General features: G+C 42.4%; 1 protein-coding gene across 1 annotated transcript; it reads right to left on the bottom strand.

Moving 5' to 3' along the window:
* Positions 264-8,486, bottom strand: LOC109847287. The gene is made up of 3 exons (XM_020416524.1): positions 8,371-8,486; positions 652-1,649; positions 264-382 (listed from the first exon to the last, which is right to left on the bottom strand). Exons 1-3 carry the CDS (start codon positions 8,484-8,486, stop codon positions 321-323), a joined length of 1,176 nt encoding a protein of 391 aa, XP_020272113.1. The 3' UTR covers positions 264-320.

Below are 9,119 nucleotides of genomic sequence, written 5' to 3'. Positions count from 1 at the left end.
CATCAATGAATAAAACAAAGTATTTGTAACCATTCACAGTAGGAGTAGGAGCAGGACCCCAAATATCAGAATGAATCAAGCCAAAAGGAGTATCACATTTAGAGTTACTATGATTAAAAGATAAGGCAGGCTGTTTTGCGAGTTGACAATGTAAACAATCAAAAGACTCAAATTTGGAAAGACCTAAAGTTCCACTAGAAACTAAAGGACGAAGTTTACTAGCGGATGCATGACCAAGACGAAGATGCCACTGGTATATTAATGGAATGGTGGTGGAAGCAGAAATCGATCTGGGAGCAGAAACTTTAAGAGATGTGAGCTCAAATAATCGTCCCACCTTGCGCCCCGTGCCAATTATCTGTCCCGTTTGAAGATCCTGAACCTGACAACCATGGGGAGAGAAAAGAACAGTTAGACCAAGATCACATAATTGACCAACCGAGGCTAAGTTTAGGGATAATTTAGGGACACAATAAGTATCAGGAAGGTTTAAATTTGAGGTAGCTGCTGTTCCAATATGGGTAATAGACATACAATTACCATCAGCAGTTTGAATGGGTGGCAGAAATTTGCTAGAAGTTTTATTAGATAAGAGAGACATTTGAGAAGTCATATGATTGCAACAAGCAGAGTCAAGAAACCAAGAATCACCTGCAGTGACAGCTAATGCAGTGGAAGATGAAGGATTGGAGGATATCACCTGTCTGAGAAGAGCTTCGAGATCGCTAACATTAAGAACAGAGGAAGGGGACTCATCAGAAGGAGCAGTAACAGCAGCAGCAGAAGAACTAGCCTTAGAGAAAAACTTAGATTTTGTTGAAGTGCCTTGAGGACGAGGTGGACGGGTTGGACAATTTTCCAAAATATGACCATGTTTGTGACAGTATCTGCACTCAATAGTAGGGCAATTTGCAAATGTATGTCCAGTATTTCTACAATTCTTGCACAAAAATGAGCCAGATGCAGAACGTGGCCGAGTGATAGCAAGAGCAACTTCCGGTGAGGGAGATTTGATCAAACCAAGACGTGTTTCCTCAAATAAGATTTCTTTAACAGCAGCATCCAAAGAGGGTAAAGGATCACGATGCAACAGAGCAGCACGAACAGATTCATATTCAGGACGTAGAGCCATGAGAACCTGAATAAGGCGAAGATGATCATCACTGATATTAGCTTGTGCTAATTGATTCCATATAGGCTGAATGACAGCAAGGAAGTCATTAACAGATTGTCCGGAGTCTTGTTTAAGACTGGCAAGAGTTGTGAGCAGTTGATAATAGTGTGCAAGACCTGTAGTTTTGTACCGATTGGACAAGAAATCCCAAATTTCTTTTGCAGTATCAAAATCAGCAAACTGGATATGAATGGCTGAAATAGAGGTGTTACATAACCAGGTAATTATCTGATGATTTTTGCTATCCCAATCTTCAAGACGTTCTGCATACTTGGTATTGTTTTCATCAGCATCTCGGACTGGTTCAACAACATCGCCAGTAATAATACGCCAAAGCTTGCGTCCAATTAAGAAGCTTTTCATTCGTTGAGACCATAGAGTATAATTAGAGCCATCCAAAATAACAGTAATAGGACGAAAGATTTCAGATTTCTCCATATCAACAAACCCCAAAGAAGAACCAAACATAAGAGAACTAAAACCCACAAAAGTCACACTTTTATGTATGACAGTTGAGAAGGAGAGCAGATCTGATCGGTTCTGGGCGACGGGAAGCGAGGATCTGACCGGAGGAGGCGACGGAAGGCGCGGATCTGGACGGAAAAGTTCGCTGGCGACCGGTTGAGCGGCGAAGCCCTGTCTGGAGGAGGAAGCTCGGTTCTTGGCGGCGGATCTGGTCGGCGCAGGGGCTGCTGGAAGCGTGGCCCGTCGGAGGAGGTGAGGGTGGCGCTGTTCTTGAGTCTGGAGCTCGGCTTGGAGGAGGTTGCTGACGAGCGGATCACGAGAGGCAGAGGCGGGATCGGGTTCGAGCTCGGCGGTGGTCGAACGGAGGTCTCGGCGGTCGGGCGGCGGTTCGCCGGCGACGCGAAGAGGGCACGAGAGGAGAGAGAGAAGATAGAGGTTGGTGATCTGATTTAAGAGCAGAGCTCTGATACCATGTTAGATATATTGAAAATATCTTCCCTTTCTTATTGTCTTACAATGAGATTACATGTCTATATATACATACATCAACCAGCTATAAAGGAAAGAAATAAAAAGGAAGAAAATCAATGGGAAATCAATGGGCAATCCCAAATATATTGCACAATCAATGGGGAATCAATGGGCAATCCCAAATATATTGGGAAATCAATGGGCAATCCCAAATATACGTTAACAGATATGAAGAAAAATGAACTTATCTGCAAAGGGGGCCGAATTAAAATATTATAGTGCTGCTGGAGGTAGTTTACCTCCCTTTTTTTCATTCCCTCCCTTCAAGATTACTGTAATCATTTCCCTTCCCTCCCCTCTTTTGTATTTAAACCAACTGAGCGCTTACTGTTAACGAAGGCTTAAGCCAACATTTGAGTAACAATTCCATCCGTTAGTTTTTTCCCTCTTCAGATACAGAGGGCATGTTTGGTAGGATGCAATCCAAAAGATTGTAAATATAGTTGTATGTGTTGTGGGTTCGAAACAATCAAATCGAATCCGTGCCCTTCCGGACCTTGTGTTTGAGAGTAAGAAAGTAGGAAAATCACCGCAAATAAAAGATAAAACTTGCAGAAAGTAATCAAGAAAGAACACACCAAATTTAACGAGGTTCGGCAACGTGCCTACGTCCTCGGGAGCCACACCACACAATTCTTTGATTAACTGAAGAAGATTACAATGCCCACAAATAAATTTTTATCTCTCTGAGATCTCTTTGAAAGAATTTTTCTCAAAACCCTATTTTTCTATTACACACAAAACCTAAAAACGTTTAAGGTATATATAGAGTCCCAGCCCAGAACAGATTTCCAAAAGAATCAGGATTCTGAAATCCCGACTCCGGTCGACCAGACATGCAAAGTCGGTCGACCGGCCAAAACGACGAATTCTGCAGGGTCTGGCATGCACGTTTCGATCGACCGGACTCCTCATGTCGGTTGGCCGAACAGAATGTCGATTTCTTCTCAGTTTCCTGCAGGCATCGCGGTCAATCAGACCTCCTCCATCGGTCGATCGACCAGTGAGTGGATTGTTTTCTTCGTCTTTTTGATTCAGCTTTGTGTTTACATACTTAGACTAACAATCTCCCACTTGGAGACCAAAGCATTATCAACGAGCTCACCCGAACTCCTGCCTTCTTCGCAAGCATCTTCTCCTACACTGAAAAATCCATTCTTCAATCAATATCATCTCGGCGATCCCACCGATCCTCCTAGTGTGGCTTCGCCTTCATCTCCTATGCAAGAAGACCAATTGAAGTTGCGTACAACTCCAGTTTCTCGATGGTCACTGTTTTCGTCAACATATCCGTAGGATTTTGACTCCCCAAAATCTTCTCTACCTATAACTTTCCTTCCTCAATCAGCGAGTGTATGAAATAGTATCGTACGTCAATGTGCTTCGTTCTAGCATGATATACTGGATTCTTAGTAAGGTGTATAGCATTCTGGCTATTACAATAAAGAACTATGTTCCCCACTTCAGATCCAACTCTTCCAGGCACCCGGTCAACCAAATCATCTTTTTATTATAGTGCTGCTGGAGGTAGTTTACCTCCCTTTTTTTCATTCCCTCCCTTCAAGATTACTGTAATCATTTCCCTTCCCTCCCCTCTTTTGTATTTAAACCAACTGAGCGCTTACTGTTAACGAAGGCTTAAGCCAACATTTGAGTAACAATTCCATCCGTTAGTTTTTTCCCTCTTCAGATACAGAGGGCATGTTTGGTAGGATGCAATCCAAAAGATTGTAAATATAGTTGTATGTGTTGTGGGTTCGAAACAATCAAATCGAATCCGTGCCCTTCCGGACCTTGTGTTTGAGAGTAAGAAAGTAGGAAAATCACCGCAAATAAAAGATAAAACTTGCAGAAAGTAATCAAGAAAGAACACACCAAATTTAACGAGGTTCGGCAACGTGCCTACGTCCTCGGGAGCCACACCACACAATTCTTTGATTAACTGAAGAAGATTACAATGCCCACAAATAAATTTTTATCTCTCTGAGATCTCTTTGAAAGAATTTTTCTCAAAACCCTATTTTTCTATTACACACAAAACCTAAAAACGTTTAAGGTATATATAGAGTCCCAGCCCAGAACAGATTTCCAAAAGAATCAGGATTCTGAAATCCCGACTCCGGTCGACCAGACATGCAAAGTCGGTCGACCGGCCAAAACGACGAATTCTGCAGGGTCTGGCATGCACGTTTCGATCGACCGGACTCCTCATGTCGGTTGGCCGAACAGAATGTCGATTTCTTCTCAGTTTCCTGCAGGCATCGCGGTCAATCAGACCTCCTCCATCGGTCGATCGACCAGTGAGTGGATTGTTTTCTTCGTCTTTTTGATTCAGCTTTGTGTTTACATACTTAGACTAACAATCTCCCACTTGGAGACCAAAGCATTATCAACGAGCTCACCCGAACTCCTGCCTTCTTCGCAAGCATCTTCTCCTACACTGAAAAATCCATTCTTCAATCAATATCATCTCGGCGATCCCACCGATCCTCCTAGTGTGGCTTCGCCTTCATCTCCTATGCAAGAAGACCAATTGAAGTTGCGTACAACTCCAGTTTCTCGATGGTCACTGTTTTCGTCAACATATCCGTAGGATTTTGACTCCCCAAAATCTTCTCTACCTATAACTTTCCTTCCTCAATCAGCGAGTGTATGAAATAGTATCGTACGTCAATGTGCTTCGTTCTAGCATGATATACTGGATTCTTAGTAAGGTGTATAGCATTCTGGCTATTACAATAAAGAACTATGTTCCCCACTTCAGATCCAACTCTTCCAGGCACCCGGTCAACCAAATCATCTTTTTGCTGGCTTCAGTCACTATGACATACTCTGCCTCAGTTGCGGATAATATTATAATCTTTTGCAGACGTGAGACCCAGCTCACTGCTGTCAATGCTAAGGTATAAACATACCCCGTGGTACTTCGCCTCGTAATATGATCACCGACGAAATCCACAGCCATGTATCCCCGTAGTACCAAATCCTTCACCCTGAAACATAGTGGCTTGTCCATAGTCCCTCTCAAGTTACGCAATATCCACTTCACGACCTCCCAATGCTGCTTTCCTGGATTGCTTACAAACCTGCTCACAACTCCCACTGCATGGGCAATATCCGGCCTTATGCAAACCATCGCATACATAAGACTACCAATGACTGATGAATATGACACTCTGCTTATATGATCCTTCTTTGCATCTGTCTTGGGTGATTACTCCTCAGATAACTTTAACTAACTTCTAAAGGGCGTGCTAACAACCTTAGCATTCTGCATGTTGAACCTCTGAAGTACATTCTTAATGTATTCAGCTTGACTCAACTTCAACGTCCATTCAGCTTTATCTCTACTGATTTGCATCCTAAGAATTTGCTTCACTGCACCCAGATCCTTCATAGCAAAATCCTTCGCCAACTGCTTCTTCAAGTTGTTTATCTCCTCTAAACACGATCCTGTAACTAACATGTCATCAATATATAATAATAACACGATATAGCTGGACTTGAACATCTTGAAGTAGCAACAATGATCTGAATTGCATCTTCCATAGCCATTGCTCTGCATGAAGTTGTCGAACTTCTTATACCACTATCTCGGAGCCTATTTCAAATCGTACAAGTTCTTTTTGAGCTTACACACTATCTCTTCCTTTCATTCTTCAATGAAGCCAACACGTTGCTTCATGTAAATTTCTTCATCCAAGTCACTATGAAGAAAAACAGTCTTTACATCTAACTACTCAAGGTAGAGATCTTTTGCAGCTACTAAGCTTAACACCATTCTGATGGTTGTAAGCTTCACAACGGGGAAAAATATCTCCGTATAATCCAGTCCTTCCCGCTGTTGGAACCCCTATATGACTAATCTGGCCTTATACCTCTTGCTTCCATCACTCTCCTGTTTGACCCGATAGACCCATTTTTTATGCAAGACTTTCTTCTGTGCAGGTAGTTGAGCTAACTCTTATGTCTTATTCGAGTGGAGAGAATCCATCTCTTCTTGCATCACATACTCCCACTGCTGAGATTCACTAACTTGTATAGCCTCCTCATAGCACTCCGGCTCTCCGCTATCTGTCAAAAGTAAGTAATCAAATGATGAGAAATATCTAGGATTCAGTTTTGATACCCTAGATGGCCTCCTAAGCTCCATGCCCTGGGTAGTAGCTTCTGCACATGGAGTCTCCTCCGTTCTTCAGTCAGAACTAGCACTATCTCCCCCATCTGGAAGTTACTCCAAATTCATGTACTTGGATCCATCTGTATCATTAGTGCTGCTCTTACTGTTTTGACTATCCTTGTCATTGTCTTTGTCCTTGTAATCACCTCCTCATTGAATATCATATCCCTGCTCCTGATGATCTTCCTGTTCTTCTCATCCAAAAGATGGTACCCAAACTCATCAATATCGTATCTAATGAATGTATACTTCTGTGACTTAGCTTCTAGCTTGTCCCTGATATGAACATATGCCACACAACCAAATACTCACAAATGTGAGAGATTAATCTTCTTGCCACTCCTAACCTTCTCTGGAATCCTAAAATCCAATGGAACTGATGGCTAATGATTAATCAAGTAAGTTGCCGTATGCACCATATCTGCCCAAAATGTCTTAGGCAGACATGCATGTAATCATACGCTCTTGGCACGTTTCGTCAATGTTCTATTCATCCTTTCTACAACGCCATTCTGTTGAGGCGTCCCTAGAATAGTCCTCTCCAAACAAATCCCATTTAGAGCACAAAACCTCTTGAACTCTTCTAGCTCGTATTCTCCATCATTATCTAATCTCAGACACTTCACCTTTAGATCTGTCTCATTCTCCACCATAACCTTCCATTTCTTGAAGATCTCGAACACCTCTGACTTGTGCTTTATGAAGTATACCCACACCTTCCTCGAGTGATCGTCGATAAAGGTGACATAATACGCTGAACCGTCAAAAGGATACACTAGTTGGATCCCATACGTCTGTATGAACAAGATCTAGCTTCTGAGCTTTAGGTGGTCTTCCACCCTTCTGAAAACTAACTCTCTTTTGCTTCCTGTAGATACAGTCCTTGCAAACACCAACTTCCACTGAATCGACGCCGATTAGCTTTTCTTGTGAATGTAGAATTTTCATCATCTTCACGCTCATGTGTCCCAGTATATTATGTCACAGATCTGCACTCTCCTTGCCAGCTGCAATTGCGAGGGTGTCACTCGCATGTGAGGTGAGGTAGAGAGTTCCTGTTTTGTTACCTCGGGCAACCACCATTGTGCCGTTGGAGATTTTTCACGAATCCCGGTGAATGTTAAAACATAGCCTTCCACTCTAAGCTGGCCAACCGAAATAAGATTCCTCTTTAGCTTCGGTACGTGTCTGACATTCTTCAGATTTCACTTAGAGCTCTTCAACTATATTTGTACATCACCTCTTCCAACAACACTACATGGTTCATTATCCCCCAAGTATACTTTCCCAAAGTCCCCTGCTACATAGTTATGAAAAAGCTTCCTATTAGCAATGGTGTGGAACGAGGCTCCCGACTCAATAACCCATGAATCAGAATCACTATTCATAGTAAGGATTAAGGCAACTTGCATGAGATGAGCCTCCTGCTCATTCGCATACTTCGTTTGTGCTTTACAGGCTGAAGATATATGTCCCTTCTGGCCGTAGTTCCAATATTTCCCTTTGATAGGCCTAACTTTCGAGCTTGATCTCTTCTTGGTTGACTTCGACCGATTCCTGTTATGGTTACCATTCTTTTGGCTTCTACCTCTCTGCTCGAGATTTAGGGCTGATCCTGAACCTTCTAATTTAGACGATTTTCTTCTAACCTCCTCGGATAGAATCATGCTAACAACCTCGCTCAGCTTTAACTTTTTTCCTCACCGAATTGCTAATTGCGGTCACACAACCTGCCTAACTATCTGACAACTACGATAGAATCAATAGGGCCTGCACTTCATCATCAAACGTGATATTCACGAAGATAAGTTTATCAACAATCATGTTGAACTTGCTGAGGTGCATCGTGAAGGATCTTCCTTCTGCCATCTTGAGGTTGAAGAGTGTTTTGATGAGATGCATCTTGTTTGCGGCTGGCGGTTGCTCGTATATTTTCGTGAGTGCTTCCATAAGCCCCACCGTCGTCTTTTCCTTAAATATATTGTGTGCGACCGTCTTGGTGAACGACTACCGGATTTACCTTAGAGCTTTCCTATCTAGTATCTCCCACTCCTTGTCTGATTCCTCTTTCTTCTTTCCTTTAGCTTTGCCCATCAACGAACGATACAAATCCTTCTGGTACATATAGTCCTCCATCTGTGACTTTCAGTAGGCGAAGTCTAAGCCGTCAAACTTCTCAATCATAGATTTGCTTTCCTCTGCCATGGCTCTCACACAAACATTCTCAACGAAGCTCTAATACCAATTGTTGGGGATTCGAAACAATCAAATCAAATTCGTGCCCCTTCCGGACCTTGCGTTTGAGAGTAGGAAAGTAGAAAAATCACCGCTAATAAAAAATAAAACTTGCATGAAAATAAACAAGAAATAATACACTAGATTTAACGAGTTTCGGCAATGTGCCTACATCCTCGGGAGCCACACCACATAATTTTTTGATTAATTAAAGAAGATTACAATGTCCACAAATAGATTTTTATCTCTCTAAGATCTCTCTGAAAGAATCCTCTCAAAACCATCTTTTTCTATTGCACACAAAACCTAAAAATGTTTAAGGTATATATAGAGTCCCAGTCCAAAACAGATTCCCAAAAGAATCAGGATTCTGGAAATCCCGACTCCGGTCGACCGGACATGCAAAGTCGGTCGACCGGTCAGAAAGACGAATTTTGTAGGGTCTGGAGTGCATGTTTTGGTCGACCGTGTTCGCGGGAAAATTCGTGTCTTTCTTTGTTATTGATTCGATTGTCATCTTGAGTTACAACTTTT

Source organism: Asparagus officinalis, chromosome 7, assembly GCF_001876935.1.
Source record: "Asparagus officinalis chromosome 7, Aspof.V1, whole genome shotgun sequence".
NCBI lineage: Eukaryota > Viridiplantae > Streptophyta > Magnoliopsida > Asparagales > Asparagaceae > Asparagus > Asparagus officinalis.
The sequence above is the reverse complement of the archived record's forward strand: the minus strand, read 5'-3'. Positions and strand labels throughout refer to the sequence as shown.